The sequence below is a fragment of the Hipposideros armiger genome, unplaced genomic scaffold, assembly GCF_001890085.2.
Source record: "Hipposideros armiger isolate ML-2016 unplaced genomic scaffold, ASM189008v1 scaffold_279, whole genome shotgun sequence".
Classification (NCBI taxonomy): Eukaryota; Metazoa; Chordata; class Mammalia; order Chiroptera; family Hipposideridae; genus Hipposideros; species Hipposideros armiger.
The window spans coordinates 1,393,879-1,409,932 of record NW_017731629.1 but is presented as its reverse complement, the minus strand read 5'-3'; the positions used below and the strand labels follow the sequence as shown (position 1 = coordinate 1,409,932).

Sequence of the window (16,054 nt, the reverse complement as noted above, 5' to 3'; positions counted from 1 at the left end):
AATGCCTTGGTTTGCCAGCGTAATGTGTTCCGGCAACAAACTACTTGTATTGCAAGACATCACTAGTTGACCACGTTAAAAGTATTAGAAATGTTTGCTCATCTTGTGGAACACTTGCAAACCACGTTACTTGCAATCCAAGGTTTTACTGTACATCCAAGTTTGAGGAACTCACCATTACCCGTGGCAGGAAATCTACTGATTGGAAAAGTCTGCCCTTAGTTAAATCAGATTCACCTGCCCGTAGCTCCCTCACTTTGGTCCTAATGAGGAGTGAGCCTAGCCAAGCACTCAGTCTGTGCTCCCAGGAAATAGCCAGCCACTCAGGGAAAGGGCTCACAGGCCAAAAATGTAAGTGTCGGGAAAGCGCACAAGAAAGCCTACTATAGGGCCGGCCGAGTGGCGTGCTGGTTAAGAGCTGGCTTGGAATGCCAGAGGGCCCGGTTCGGATCCCACATATGAGGGCCAGTGACACGGCCCTTCACAGCTAAGATGCTGAACAACAGCTCAACCTGGAGCTGGGCTGCTGTGAGTCACCGGCGACGGCGTAGGCTGCAGCCCCTGCTGCAGTGGGTTGCCATGGGCTACCGTGTGTAGCCAGCAGCTGCAGTGAGCAGCCATCCAGAAGCAGGCAACTGATTTGCCTCACCCGGGAAGAGAGCAATGGTGGTGCCAACTTGGGCCAGTGAAGAAGCAACGTCCTCAACTAGACTGAAGAACAAAAGGACAGCAACTTGTCTGTTCCCCTTCCCCCAATTCCCCAGCGCTGTTCCCATCCCCCAATTCCCCAATAAAAATCTTTTTTTTTAAAAAAAGGAAGCCTACTATAGCAGGAAGGCTAAATATGTGGAAGAGATGTTAGACTTTTTTCATGGCTCTCCAAGTCAGCCAGGTTACGGATTCAGCAGGCGGGAGGATTGCAGCAGCCCCTAGAGCTCCACTCGTACACAAATCAGAAAACGAGTGGAATTCCAATGGAATGCAGTGAAGGGCAGGGGCTGCAGCCTTTGCTTTGGAGGAGTTCACAGTCCCGCCAGGAAGACAGGAGGAAGTGGAAGCATTTGGAGAGTGCTGAAGCTTGGTCTTTACTGAGCAGGCCTTAGGTGATGGGCAGCACAGTCTCCCTGGGAGGGACTGGCGTTATGACTGAAGAAGGCCTCGGCGGCGGCTTCCTAGAACTTTCTACTCAAGTCATTTTAAAGAGCTTCATGTTGCTCTGCCTCGGGCCTGGCTCAAACCTCCTCGCGAAGACGCGAGCCAGCCCCACATCCTTGGAAGGACTGTTAGCTCAGAAACACAGGAGGAGTCTGGGACAGTCCCCCATTATGTGGGAAGAGCAAGGAAGAATATGAAAAAGAAAAAAAAAACACTCCTTTCGCACGAGGGAAGCAGCAAATCATACAAGTGAAGGAGAACAGATGAAGGTGGGGGCGGGGTTCGTCACCATAACAACAATCCCAACAATTTGAAAGATGGAATTTTGGTTTTCTTTTCAACTGCCATTCTTCTCAGTACCGTCACTCCTTTACCCCCTCCTAGGGGGAAGACAAGTTCTGACTTTTTCACTCCCACCATCAAGCTGCCTGGCTTTGGGGAATACAGCTGCTATGGGATGGGAGGAGAACGGAGCTTCACAGAGGGGTGCTCAGAAGACTCAAATTTTATCTTTCTCCTTAACCTGGGTGTAGCTGGGAAGCGTAGAGCTTGCCTGTAAAACACAAACATAGCTGTTTGTACTTACATCCGTGAGGAAGCCCCCTCTTGTAGGGACACTGTGGTCCTTAAACTAAAGGGATCGTTGCCCCTACCCCAGGACACCCCATCATATTTCCGCAGAGTAAGTCAGTAGGGCCAACTGAACAGGCCTTCTTTGAAAGAACTGAAGTTGGTGCTATCAGAAAGCCAATGGCACACATAAGGGCAATCGTACAACCTTGCCTACATGTAAACGCCTCCACTCTGTGGGCTTGGAAGACACTAGCACCAGCCCTGCATTCCATACGCTATCAAACAGTTGTGCTACATCTAAGTTCGCTTTCTGACATTGGTGGTGATAGGGCCCAAGTGCCCCTTTGATTCAAGAGTCTTCCCTGACCCTAGCTACGAGAGAATTGTGTCGGCATAAAGAAGGATCAGTGACACTGTGCCTCCTGCAAGAGGCGGCAGTCCCCATGTCACCTGGCTGCCCTCTTTGTTTGTATGGGAGGTGTCCCCCCACACACATACACTGCCATCTCCATGGGCCAGAGACCCCTTTCAAAAGTGAGGGATGCTCTCCACCCCCAGACATAATCAAATGCTCAGTCATTGGACTTTCCTCCTCCTGCAGTTACACAGAATACACCCCCTACCCCCACTTTTATATGAACATCTAACCCTACTTCCTTCCCAAATATACCAGAAGTAGACACTCCACATTCTATGGTTAAAGAAGCAGATGCCCTCTTAGGGTTTTTTGAAGATAGCAATAAAAAAAGATGCCCACCATTCCCTTATCCTTGAAGACAATCTACAACCAAGGTAAACTGGAAAAGACCATGAGGAAAGAAACAGGAACAGCCTGGGTGACGAAGGAAGGAAGGTGCACTCCAGCTATTGAAAGGCTGGTCAGCTTGTCAGCAGGACTCGTTCCTTTCCTCCCAGCCTTTTTCCTGCCACCTTCCCCCAGGCCTGTTCCCCATCCACTCCCTCCAAGCATCACTGTCTGGTAACGCATTAACATGCCTCCCTACCACACCCCTAGCCCTATCCATACAGAAAAGTTGTATAGGAACTTCTACTAACCCTAATTCCTCCAAGGACTCTAAATTACTCTACAGAAGCAGAATGACAGACCTCCTGGACAACAAACAGGAGACATTTTGAGTGTTCCAAAAAAAAAACAAAAAACATGCCACGTGGGAACTTCCTTGGTCAACCAACTCATGAACCAAACACCAAACTCATTTTTGCATGTTTTCCTTATCTGGCCATTACACCAGAGTAGGAGAAATTCTACCCCTTTGAAGAATCATTGCCACTGCTTCCAGAATACAACTTGCCAAGTATAAGCCATAATCAAGGGCCGTCTGCTATAGCAATACAGGAAGCCACCAAAGGGGTGTGCTTTAGATAATCCTACAGCTCTGCTGGACCAGGCTGCTTCTAGGGAGGGAGGGCATTTTGCTCTTTGCCAGCTGCAGTCCCCAAGCTGAGTCCTGCTGAATCCTGTACAATGCACCAAGTAGAACTGGGGCAGACGTTACTGACTTGGTCATCCACAACCCTCTCCACACGCCCAGATTCTAATAGGCAGATGTCAAAGGAGTCCCTAAAGTGAGACAGTTCGCCCTTTGCTTGCCTACATCCCCACCTGAAAAAGAACACATGAAGTGATGTAAAAGCTATATCCTTTCTAGTGCCACCAACCAACCAACCCTGCTGTGTGCCCATGCCAGCAAGCCATGTGTTTTGTTTTAACTCAGTGAGCAACTTGTTCTACCTGAGCAAACAAAGGTGGAAGAGCCACCATGACCTCTGGGGATGTCATTCTTTCAGGATTTAAAGATGTTCTCTTGTCTGTGTCAAGAATTTCACTGAGTGGTTTCCCCCTCTCCCTGAGCCATTACCTCCCACCATGACCACCAGTTTTATTTGCTTGTTCTCACCACTTGGGAAAATGTTGTTCCTCAGACCCCACTTTTAAACCCTACTGGAGGTGACGTAACTCAGGGATGGTCTCACCAGACGGAAGGCCTCTCGCAGGCTCCACAAAGTGAGCTCTGTCCACCTGCTATTGGACATGGGCACTTTCCCTCAGGTCCCTAGGAATTGAGCACCCTGCTCCATGACCCTCCTCACCCAAAACCACAGTGAAGCCTCTTACCACAGGCAACAGAGATTTCTAAATTCAGCCACCTGAGTCTGCCTACAGCGTTTTTTTAGCAAGCACCTCCAACAGAAAAATGACACCAATTAAGCATAATTATTAGGATTTAATAGAGCCATTTTTCTATCTCGTACCTTTTTACTATTCCAAGTTGCCCTAGTATTTTTTCTCTATACTAGGACTCAGAGCAATAAGCTAAAAGTATACGTTGGTAGGACTTTATTATACATAAAATAACTGTCTTATTAAATTGAAATCAAATGCACATCTAGGGGAAAGTTCATCTTAAATACCAACTCTCAGAAAACCACTCAGAGGCATAAACAACAAGCAAGGCAAATGTGTTGCTGAGCAACAGAGGGGATGGAGGGCAGGAACCAAGCTGAAAAGGGAGAGACAGTTTTCTGAAAGAATAGGGTAAGCTCAAGGGTGCTGATCTTGGTAGAAGCTGCCCTGAATTTCTTGTGGCATTTCCTGCCCCAGAACAGGCATTAGGGAGGGGGGGACATGTAATTATAAATTAAAAATATTCGGGGATGCTTGGAAAATTGTTATACACAGACACACAGACACACACACACACACACACACACACACACACACACACACACACCACTGCTTTTATGGGGGATGTTTAATACTCTGTCAGTGAATCAGCTATTATGAATGTTACAGAGGGTGATGGGGTTGAGTGTATGTGTGTAAAAATGCTGTTACTTAGATGGGCTCTAGCCTCTTGGCTCACTTTACTCTTTTCCCCTCCCCCCTTCCCCGCCTCCTCTTCCTAGGACAAGACAAGTGCTCTGAGCCTCAGCAATGTGGCAGGCGTGTTCTACATCCTGATTGGAGGACTTGGACTAGCCATGCTGGTTGCCTTAATCGAGTTCTGCTACAAATCCCGTAGCGAGTCCAAGCGGATGAAGGTGGCATCGTCTTCCCAGACTTTTCCCCTAACCTGTTCTGTGATCCAGCTGGGGTTCCTGGGGGTCCCTCAACTAGAAAGGGTGGGAGTGACAGGAGGTTGGGGTCAGCCCAAGACAGGCAGCATAAAGCTGTTATGAGGAAGGTGACAAGGAAAGAGGCCGCTGTGAGAAAGGAAGGAAGATAGGAAGGAAGGAAAGCTGTAAACATAAGGCCCAAGAAAACAACATATCAGCCAAAGATTGGGTGGTGAGATTAAAAGTTAGGACTTGAAGTGGACAATGAACACAGCATGAGGCGAGAGTGAGCGCCACAAAGGTAGCTTGTTGCTGAGGTTGCATGAACAGAAGCGTATCTCCCAATGTAGGGGGAGGGTGTCTGCCCTCTGCAAAATGGATGATCTTGCCATGGTTGGTGAGTTAGGTCTTTTCTTAACCACCATATTGTGAGGCAGACTTACCACATCGAATATAGCTGGAGGCAGCTAACTCAAGAAGAGAAGACTTCTGAAGGATGAGAGCTATCTATAAAAATATGAAGACTTTTCAGGTGGGAAAGAAGACTAGTTCTGTGGGGTTCCAAAGTGTACCTCAAGAACTAATGGCTGAAAACTATGGAGAACAGTTGTTAATACTGGAAGGGAGATCTACTTTTGTTTCCGAGCTACCTAAAAATAGGATGGACTGTCCCAATAAGTAGCGAGTGCCCCATCACTGGAGGCTTAGGAGTAGAAGCTGAGTAACTCTTGACAAGGATATAGATTCAAGTATCCAAAGGGAGTTAGATTAAGTGACCTTCAAGACCCCTCACATTTCACCATTTAACTTCAATAAGAAAATATTTATGGAAGTGTTAATCATGCGAGCAACACCATGAACTAGACATCCTTAGGAGAGAGAAAGAACTGAGATGCAAACTGTGACCTTCAGCACCTTCAACAAAGAATGTCACAGAACAATTATTCGGTAAAGCAATCTATGGTATAGATAGGAAGGCCTGTAGCAATGTAGAGGACAAAGAAATTAGAGCAGTCTTCTGGGAAGAGGCAGAAAGTGAAAGGAAGGACAAGTGGAATTCAGACCAACAGAAGTGGAGAGAAGCACAGTCACTCTGAGCTATGGATCCTAGGCTGCTACCTTGACTTGACTAAACTAAGAAAATTCATTGGTAGGATTTGCTCTCCTAGAATGCACCCTAAGATGCCCATTTGACAATGTGCAATTGCTCCCAAGCTCAGCACACCCACTGTTGGATCATGACCATAGCCTCCTGCCTAGCCCTCCCTGCCTTGGGGCATCAACCCTACCCATATCTCCAGGGTCACTCTTGGAGGAGACATGGCTGGATGCTTGCTTCCCCAGTTTGGAAACTTGGTATTCTGTTCTGTACAGAAGGACTGGGAGTTGGGGGAGGGTGGCCTTCTGTCTTGGCATTCAGCATTTCCACGCCATGACTCCAGCCTACTTTCTCCTCCCAGGCAATCTGCTCTTCTTACATACTCCATACTCCAGCCACCCACCTCATGCATTCCCCCCATGTGCCTTTATGCAGGCTGATGCATCTCCCTGTCTTCTGTCCCTTTGGATCCGTTTAAAATGCAACTTCCCTAAGATATAATGACAGGAATAATTAAGGGATAGTAATGTCATGGTATTTGGCCAGAGGTCCTAGAAACACCTCAATTCTTCCCTTGACCAGCTCACCCACTACTTGGTCCAAGCACAAAGCATAGCAAAAGCATGACCCTCAGACCTTAAACCCAGTGTAGACTCCCAAGGACCTTGGCTGGACACAACGAGGTCTCCTAGAACCTACATGAAGCTTTCTTTGCCTATTCCATCCAAAACATAAGCCTAAAGATTCTCCTATCTTATCCTCCAAAGAGAGGAAAGGCCACTCCAGAGACAAAGAGGGGAACAGGAGGAGAGCTAGGTGAGCTGCAAACTTCACAATCCTTAAAACCTTCCCCACAGATCAGGACCCAAACCAGTGGCCCAGGATTGCCCAGAAACCATCAGAGGAGCACCTTCTCACTACTCAGCTAGGACACCGTGCAGTACAGTGGTCTAAAGCATAGGCTCTGGAGTCTGAATGTCTGAGCATAAATCCCACCTGCTCCGTTTGTTAACTGTGCCATCATGGACAAGTTTCGATAGCTCTCTGATCCTTATTTTCTGTAAAACAGGACTAGTGGTAATACATACCTCAGAAAATTATTGTGAAGATTTCAGGAAAAATTGGATATAAAGGGCTTGGCAAAATGTCTGGTCCATAGTAAGCCCTCAATAAATAATAATAACAATGGTAACTAGAACTTAGAGTAATAATATTTCTTATTATTATTAGTGGCCAGCTACAACCTCCTTAAGACTTTCCTTTTATTGCCTCTACTTACCAGTCCTAGGTTTTTTGAGCTACATAGATTGTGAGTTCCTTAAGGTAAGATTTCACTTTCGACATTCCATGCACATAGGGTAAATATTAGTAAAATTAATGTAGAATTGTATCTGGAGGAAAAAAATCTCTTGGAGGATAAGGTGAAACATGGGCGGAAGCTACTGTTAGGTTAGGCAAATACAACCATCAAAACCACCCAGCCTGGGAGAATATCATCCAAGGTGGCTTTGGCCTCATCTGTTGGTGCTCATAAAATCTGATGAGACCCAGCGGCCACCAAGCAGGAAACCTCTTGGCCTTCCAGCCCTTCCTATGGGATTACTATGTCCTACTAATTGTGGTCAGGACCGGGGTGACTAAAGACTGGGACCCTCTTAAAACTGGACGGTGTTGACTTTCACTACTGAAGTCACAACCTTCAGGTTAAGATAATAATCCTTAGAAGTGGCCACTGAGTCATGCCATAACTTCTTAGAGACATTCTCACCCTTCCCTTTACAAAGAAGATGTTGAATTCCTCAATAGACAATGTAAGGGTCTCTTGAAATCATTAATCCAAGGTCTTTCACCACAGTCTTCTATAATTAATTCCATTGGTTGGCATGACTTGTACAGAACTCACTGAGGCTCCTAAAAGAATTTTTAAACTTCTAAATGCAGAAAAGTTACTTCTTCTATCTTTATTAATCAACCACGCCCTCATTTCTTGAAGCTCCATCAACTCCTCTCTCATCCAAAATGGATAAGTAGAACACGTGCCACTCTCCTCTCAGACTTTCCAGCTTTGCAGTTCTCCTTACTGTTCTGTACTTTGCCTTCTCCAAAGTCAGTTAGCTTTCAGAAGTACAGCCTCCAACCTCACCCAGAGGCCCACACTGCTGATGTCAAGGGCCTTTAGCAAGAACCTTCCTTCTCATTTCTTCCTTGATCACAGTATTTGGCTAACTCTTAAAGCCTTGAGCCTAACCCTAATTCAGAGCCAGCCTCCTATCTCTCAGCAATACTCAAGGGGCCCTTCTCCACTCTGCATGGAAAATGAAGGAGAAAAAGGGGCAGAAATGAAAAAGAAGGGAAGGAGAAAGAGAGAGAAGAAAGGAAAGGAAGAAGACATCTTTTTAGTAACTTCCATGTTCAAAGTGCTCTATACATTTACATTAACCCTATAATGTGCTGTGCTTGCAGTTCAACAGATGAAGAAGTACGGGTTCAGAGAAGCTAAGTAGCTTATCCTAACAAGGTGACAAAATCTAGGAGCTGAAGGACAGGAATTAGACCTCCAACGTGACTTTTGCAAAGTCTGGTTTCTTGGTACCAGCCAAGCCACTTCTAAATTCCTCTCTCCTCCCCAACCACATGGCAACAGATACTTTTGAGCACCTACTATGTGTCCCCCCAAGCCCCAGCCACAGTGCACAGACAAATAATATGCAGCCCTTATCCTTAGGTGTATGTGTCCCAGTTGTCGAGGCCACCTGTGGTATGTTATCCTTTGTGTGTGCATTGTTGAATTCCTTTCCCCTTTGATGTCACATGGGCAGAACACAAAGCAAGTGTCACAGGGAAAATGAGAAGGGCACCCTGCCAGGATTCCTTCCAACAAAGATATACTGAGCACCACTGTATGCTAGGCATTGCTCAGCACTGGGATAGAGTCAGGAACAAACCAGACACAGCTTGTGCTCTCAGGACACTGAGAGTTTGCTGGAGAAGTCAGAAGATAAGCAAATACACACATTCAATGAGTGTTATGAAGGAAAATGCCCAGTGCTGTCAAGTCCTGATCAGGGAATGGGGACTGGGGAAGGTCAGAAAGCCTTCCCTGATAGAGTGATGTTTAACAGACTTGAAGTATACAAGGAATTAACCAGGAAGAGAGTTGCCCACAAAGGATGCACAAGTGTCAGAGACCCAAGGACCAGAACTCTTGCCCAGAAATCAGAAGGAGGCCAGGGAGACCAGGGCACAGGAAGACTGAGAGAAGAGGAGAACATGTGAGAATTGGGGACTCAAAGAGGCATTTGGGCAACCGGAACATCAGAGTATAATTTAAATTGTCATAGTAGCAAAAATATTTAAGCTAAGACAAACTCCAAATTGAATAGTCTCAGATCCCCACTCCCTTCCTTTTTTTTTTTTTAATTTTTTTTTTATTGTTAGTTTCAGGTGTACAGAACAATGCAATAGTTACCCTTTTCACCCTCACAAAGTAACAACCCCCCTCCCCCCATCCACTGCCCTCCCACCCCCGATATCATGCTTATCTATTACAATTCCATTGAATCCGTATCTTACGAGACCAGAACCTGAGTTCTTAGGTGATATGAAGGTCAACCAGGGTCTTTGTTATTTACCACCTTGTTCCCAAAGGAAAATAATTCCCAGCCTCTCCCACCCCCAGGAGAGCCGCTGGCCTTTCATAGTTGTATGTGGCTGTGCTAACGAGGGCCATGTGTAACCCACAGCAATTGGGGCTTTGCACATTTCCATGGATTTAATGAGCAGCTGAGAGACTTGGTAGTGCAGGGGGTGCATCCGCTGTCACAGGCAGTCACTCTGGATCTTGGCACAAGTAGTAAATGAGGTCATTACTGAGGTTTGTGCTTTTATTAGGGTGTTCTATGACGTGCAGAGGCTAGGGAGACTTTTCTTAGGCAAGTGGCTGAAAAGCTATGATGTCATCAGTTAGACAAATGAGTCTCTGAAGAGCCAGCTTGAGGGACTTTGAGGTAAAACATTTTGCTCCCTGAGTATCAATTTCAAAAAACAAAAACAAACAAACAAACAACAACAACAACAAAGCTCTAAGAATGAGCTTTAAGAACGGCTGGTATGTCAAGGATGGATCAGGGAGAAGGAATTATATCAGCTTATGACAGTGTAGCTACAGGGGGTAGGAAGAAGCACAGTTGGAAGGTCATCCACTTGAGCACTGGACCACATAACTGTCACCTTAAGTCATTCCTAAGTCCTCAGTTGCTCTGTAAAGTGAATGAAATAAACTATTTAGATCAGTGCAGTTCAACTTTGCTTGCATATTGGAATCACCTGGGGAGTTTTTAAAGCTCCCAACATACTAAGTCAATATCTCTGGGGTCAGGTCTCAGGCTTCAGGATTTTTTTCCCCCAAAACTAAAACTCCTCAAGTGATTCTAATGTGCAGCCAAGTTTGAGAACTGGTGATCTAGTCATTTTTTGTATTGCTTCCCACTCTAAAGTTTTGACTCTTCATTTTCCTCCTGAGATCCCATAAATGTATTAGAGAGGAAGCCAGTAAGCAAGCCATACCCACTATTAATAGGTAGGTGTATGGAGTCACTGAGAAGCCCTCAGCTTCCTTGAATACAAATTCTCAATGACCTGACCTTGGAGGGTTTTGGTTACATGCCCAGCTAAGTTCTCTCACACTTTGATAGGCAGCAATGTGAACTATGCCACCAATCTTCTCCTTTAAGATAAATTCAACAAGTACTTCCATGGACTATTATGGGGATGTGTGAGACTTTTTGAGAAACAAAGCCCAAGGTGATCAGCGTGAACTTTAGGCTTTTGTTTTAAAGTAAAGGGATGTGGCAGAGAAAAATCAAAGAAGATAGATATTCCGAGCTATCTATAGAGAATTATTTTACACACACATACAAAGTTATTTTCAACATTTTTTAGGTGACAGTAACCATTAATTCCTCATGTTTCCACTTCACATTTTCCTTGTAGAGCATCACAGTGGTATTTATTTGGCCTTGACTTAGAAGAATGCAATTCAGGTCACACTTGCTCTTTAATGGAGGACAACCAAGGTATAATGTAAATAAATCAACTTGAGAGGTTTGAGGAAGAGACAGAACCTGTGTAGGTAGAGCATCATATGGGGGGAGAAAATGTCTGAATCAGGGATTTTAAAAAGAAAACATTTAAAAAGTTGTTAGAATTGCCAGTAGTAGGAAGATACTCCCATCAAAGTATTGCAGAAAGAACAAAAAATTGCTCAAAATTGCCCTGTTTATACCTGTCTGGCCACAGTAGTTTGACTGACTTCTCTGATCACTAGAATCATCATAATGTGCAAAGGAGAAAGCGTTAGACTTTTTGAGGAGAATACCAGGTGTTTGTGTTTTCCTAGACAAACTCAGGAATATTGATTAAGCATCTAACTATATGCTGAACACTCTGGGAGAGAGCTAAGGATTAAGAAGACATAGGCCTTGACCATTCCAGGCAATTAGCTTCCTTAAAGAGGACAAAACTTACATACCTGAAGCAGAACCGCTACACGGGGATGTATAAGGCATGAATACTAAGGTGAGAGTGGTCAGCACTTCTGGTGCAGTCTAAGAGGGCTTCAAGAAGGAGGTGAGAACAGAATACACCTTTGAAGGATGGGTAGGGTTGGTCTTAGAGAAAGAAACCTCTCAACTCATAGAAAATTCTTCCCCTTTGTGTTGATTCCGGAACACCAAAAAACTAAGCCCCACCTAAAAAAAAGTCTATGAGTGTCTCTTAATGTGAAGTTAGAAGCAACAGGAAGAGGTAAGGGTTTGGATTTCAAGTCATGAAGTTTTTTTCTCCAAAGGAACTCAGAACAGAACCCTTCCTCTTGTCTAATAAGATATGGCTCTAATCCCAGATTGTGGTCTTAAATATCCACCTAATTCATCTGGTCCTGGAGTGACTGTTGGAGTCCATTTCATATATAGAATTCCAACATTCTAGAAATCGCAAGTTTATTAGCACTGATCTGAAGTGTCAATTTAGAAATGCAGGTTTAAAAACAAAGAGGTGCAGGTTTTACATGCTGATGGGGAGAGGCTGACATACAGATAATGATCTTTGCCATGCATTCTCATTTTTTATAGCACACACCCCTTTCCAAGTACACTTTGCCTATTGTATTATTCAAATGAGTTCTACATTCCCTTAACACATGCTACTAGAGGTAGGGTAGCATTTTCCCTGAAGTAAATCAGAGGTAGTTTTTAATTTTTACCCAGTCATAACACGCCCTTAATTTTTTTTTAACATTTTGAATAGTTTTTCATGCAGTGGCATCACTCTTGCTAATAAAAGTCTGTAGGTACAAAGATAAATACATTTTATAAACATGGAGATTTTAAAAATCTACAGAGGTAAGGGGATCTGTACAGGGTCACAAAACTAGTTTGATAGCAGAACCACCAGAACTAAAATCCAAGTTTCCTAAACCTCATTTCCAGAGCTTTTCCACTTGTTTCATGTTGCTGCATTGATTGTCATCAATACTACCATGGAACTATTCCACCTTTAGAAATCACAGAATGAAAGAACCAGGAAGGATCTTAGAGATCTCTCAGTCCAGCATCCACCTCATTAAACAGAGAGAACATGAGGTCCAGAGAGGGGATCAGACTTGTCCAGAGCCATGCCACAGGTTCGTGAGATCATGAGAAGTCAAGATTAGCATTACAGATTGGGAATGGAGCTGGCTAGGTAGAGGATAGGAGTGACATTTTAAGTTCAGCATTGACTCATTCTCTTTGCCAATCATTGCAAAGGACCGGGGGAAGAACCCCTGGTCCTCCTGAAAAGGGTTTCTGTTTGATCCCACAGCAATCCATCAACGAAGCCATACGGACATCGACACTCCCCCGAAACAGCGGGGCAGGAGCCAGCGGTGGTGGTAGTGGAGAGAATGGCCGAGTGGTCAGCCACGACTTCCCCAAGTCCATGCAATCAATTCCCTGCATGAGCCACAGTTCAGGGATGCCTTTGGGAGCCACAGGATTATAACTGGAGCAGATGGAGATCCCTTGGGGAGCAGGCTCGAGCTCCTCTAGCCCCATCCCAAACCCTTCAGTGCCAAAAACAACAAAATGAAACGCAACCGCCACCAACCACAATGACCACAAAAAGGATGATTCAACAGATTTTCCTGAAGAATTGAAAACCATTCTGCTGTTCTCTTTCCTTTTTGATGTTCTTTCACCCTTTTCTGTTTGCTAAGTAAGGATGATAAATAACACTGTACTGCAATAAGGGGAGAATAACCCTGTCTAATAGAGCTTGTGTCTCTGAAAATGGAGTCACTGGAACACTAATGAGGAAACTGTACTGTTTTAATTCAGTTGTTAATGTGTGCAATTTTTTTTCTTACTAATATTCATGATTTGCAGGTTCTGTAAGGCCACTTCTTTCTAGGCCACTTCTCCCAACTCCCTACCCATCCCTCTTCAGTTTTCAGATTGCAGATTCAAGATTTGTTCCACCTTAAAAGCAAGCAAAAGGGAAAAAAAGCAACCTTTAAACTAATTCACCCTGGGAGCTCTCCAAGGTACCTCCCACTCCTCCACCTCAAACCCTGGACGGAAATGGAGGTTGTTGAAGGAGTGGGCTGCCTTCCCGAGACAGGGCACTGACTGAGCATTAATTTAGTTGAGAATGCGTGTGAAAAGCAACTCAGACTAAGGGTGGTGGAGAGGGCAAAGGCAGGTGTGCACTCAGAGGAGGACTCTTGAATTTATTGCTGGAGGTTCAGATAAAGCTTCCTTTAATGTGTAAGAGCCATGTCATAGACCTTAGGTGGAATGGTTATATTTCTTCACAGAGTCAACCTCAGCTCTGAGAAGTATGTCCTGACTATGCTCAAGCCCAAAGGCACTCTGGTGGCTGAAGGGCAATTGGTCTCCTGAACAAAGTAGAGACTTGGGAATAGCTTACAGCCAGGGAGCTATCACCCATAATTCTCACTTTTTATTTGCTTAACATCTAAGCAGGAGCCCCTTTATGGAGTAGACTCTTTCTTTTTGGAGCCTCTGATATGGCGGGAAATGCTATGCAAGCTAAGTGTGAAAGAAAGGCGATGGAAGAATTTAGAAGAAGAAGCTTCATCGAAGCCCCGAAGCTATAGAACCTTTCATGGTGTGCCCTCGCCTAGGTTTAAGAGACCAAATATGAAACTTAGGGTTTTGCTGTTCTAGAGAAATTGGGTTTTTATGTCCATATAAAACAGTGTTATCTTAGCATATGGCCAGATAACATTCTGCCATCTTTAGAAAGTAAAATGCCTTAGGCTGAACTATTTGAAGGAGGAAAGGGATATGGATTAAGTTGATAATGACATTGGGGTGCTTAAGATTCCTGACCCCAACTTCTAACCCAAGGAGGCAGACCTTTTCCCTGGCTGAGACAGATGGAGATGTTATATTTCAGTGACCAGAATCAATACACCAAGGATTGTGACTACAAAGCTGAACTAAAGCAAGATTGGAGAGGTGACAAGGCTCATGGAGAGAAGCCCAGGCTGACCAAAACTTTGGTTGGGAGGGGATGGTCCTGGCACAAGGCTTTTTTAGAGATCCCAACTCTCATTCTTGGTGCAATTGGCTTCCAGCTCTCCAGCAGCCACTCTCCTAGGTGCATGATTCAGTGTGTGCCATGTGTCATTAGCTTTTATTGATAACCATATTCTGGCTTGTTCCCTTACCCCTACTTCTATCAGGTCTTCTCTGCTAGGGGTTATCATTAGCAATTGACAAACTAAAGGTTTTGGAGCCTGCCTACAAGTAGGCACAGCATGATTGGCTTCATCTGTGGATTCTCTCAGTGGGTACCCACCATCTCTGTGTCCCTCCCATTCTCCTACGTCAGCCATAGCAAAGAACCATCCCCAAATCAAACTCTTTGCCCTTTTAACTCAAGTGTTGTTCAGTCTCTCACGTGTCAATGTGGGCATGGTACGTGAAGCAGGACCCTCAAGATGGATTATCACTTCTCACTACTGTCAGCTGACGTCCTCCCCATCCCCTGCCCTCTCATCAGATTTTTCTCAGCCCTTAACCTACCACTGCAGAATCTGGTATGACCCGCCATTAGGGAATCTGCATTTCAGAGGAGTTGGAAATAACCCTCTACCATCAACATGCTTCAAAGACCATTTGCCTTTGGCCTGGTAAGATGCCTCTCCAGCTACTGAGCTCATCAGTAACCTGATCTGATAGGGAAGGCCATCCATGCAAGAAATGAGGGTCTATGCTTTGTGGGGGGGTCCAAGACTCCAGTGGAAGATGCTTTTCATCAATGAATGAGTGACGGGGAAAACAAAAGCAAGAAGAGTTAACTTGTATTATGTATTTTTACTACACTTTTCTTAAAAATAGAGCAATGGGAAAACTCTGAAAGAGACTGACATTTTTCTCAACAGGAATCCATACTTAACAGTTCTAGATTTCATTAAATTTTGCTCTTTGGTACCTGGGCCTTTTATTTAACATCTATATTTGTTTTAACTCTCTTGGCAGATGTTTGAAAGGATTTTTGCTTGATCAAACACTAAATATTTTTTTGGTTCCTGTTTTTTTTTTCCCCAAGTAGCCAGTTTTTTCTTTCTTTTGGTATTTGCATAAAATGAAAATATCACCGAGAATTAAATCACTGTGGATCCATTATCTACTTTTCATATTTGTCCATTCCATTTTTGTGCCATTTCTGAACCAGAACTCTAGAAGTTATGTTATTTCCTTATTGCTGAGTCAAGTCTAGTACATTTTTTTAATGGTGGCCACTATACGTGATTCACAAACAGCTCTCAAACAAGTCATTTCAGTTGAAATAGATCATTGTGAGTCATTCATCCAAATAGGATTTTTTTTAAAAAAAGACAAAAAATGGTATTTGGTTTTCAAGGGCCACGATTTCAATTGCATAAGGAGCAGGGTTTGACTTTCAGTGGTCACAGCATCTCTAGGGAGCTGGTTGGTTGGCTCACAGGGAATGTCTCCCAGACATCCCCAAACTGGAGTCCAGGTGTATCCTGATGCGCACAGAGTCACAACCAAAACCAGTCTAGACTGGGCATATAAGTAGATCATCTTGGTCCTTGGACCACATGACCCTCATTCT

The 16,054-nt window shown here is 44.4% G+C and overlaps 1 protein-coding gene across 3 annotated transcripts in view; it reads left to right on the top strand.

Moving 5' to 3' along the window:
• The window catches only part of GRIA1 (glutamate ionotropic receptor AMPA type subunit 1), a 286,291-nt gene extending 270,691 nt beyond the window's left edge, over positions 1 to 15,600 (top strand). For all 3 annotated transcript variants that reach the window (XM_019657747.1, XM_019657746.1, XM_019657745.1), the window contains exons 15-16: positions 4,657 to 4,791; positions 12,746 to 15,600. In XM_019657747.1, coding sequence (XP_019513292.1) covers positions 4,657 to 4,791; positions 12,746 to 12,946 — 336 coding nt within the window. In that variant the 3' untranslated portion in view covers positions 12,947 to 15,600. The remainder of the gene's footprint in view (positions 1 to 4,656; positions 4,792 to 12,745) is intronic.
• Positions 15,601 to 16,054: the final 454 nt, after the last annotated feature.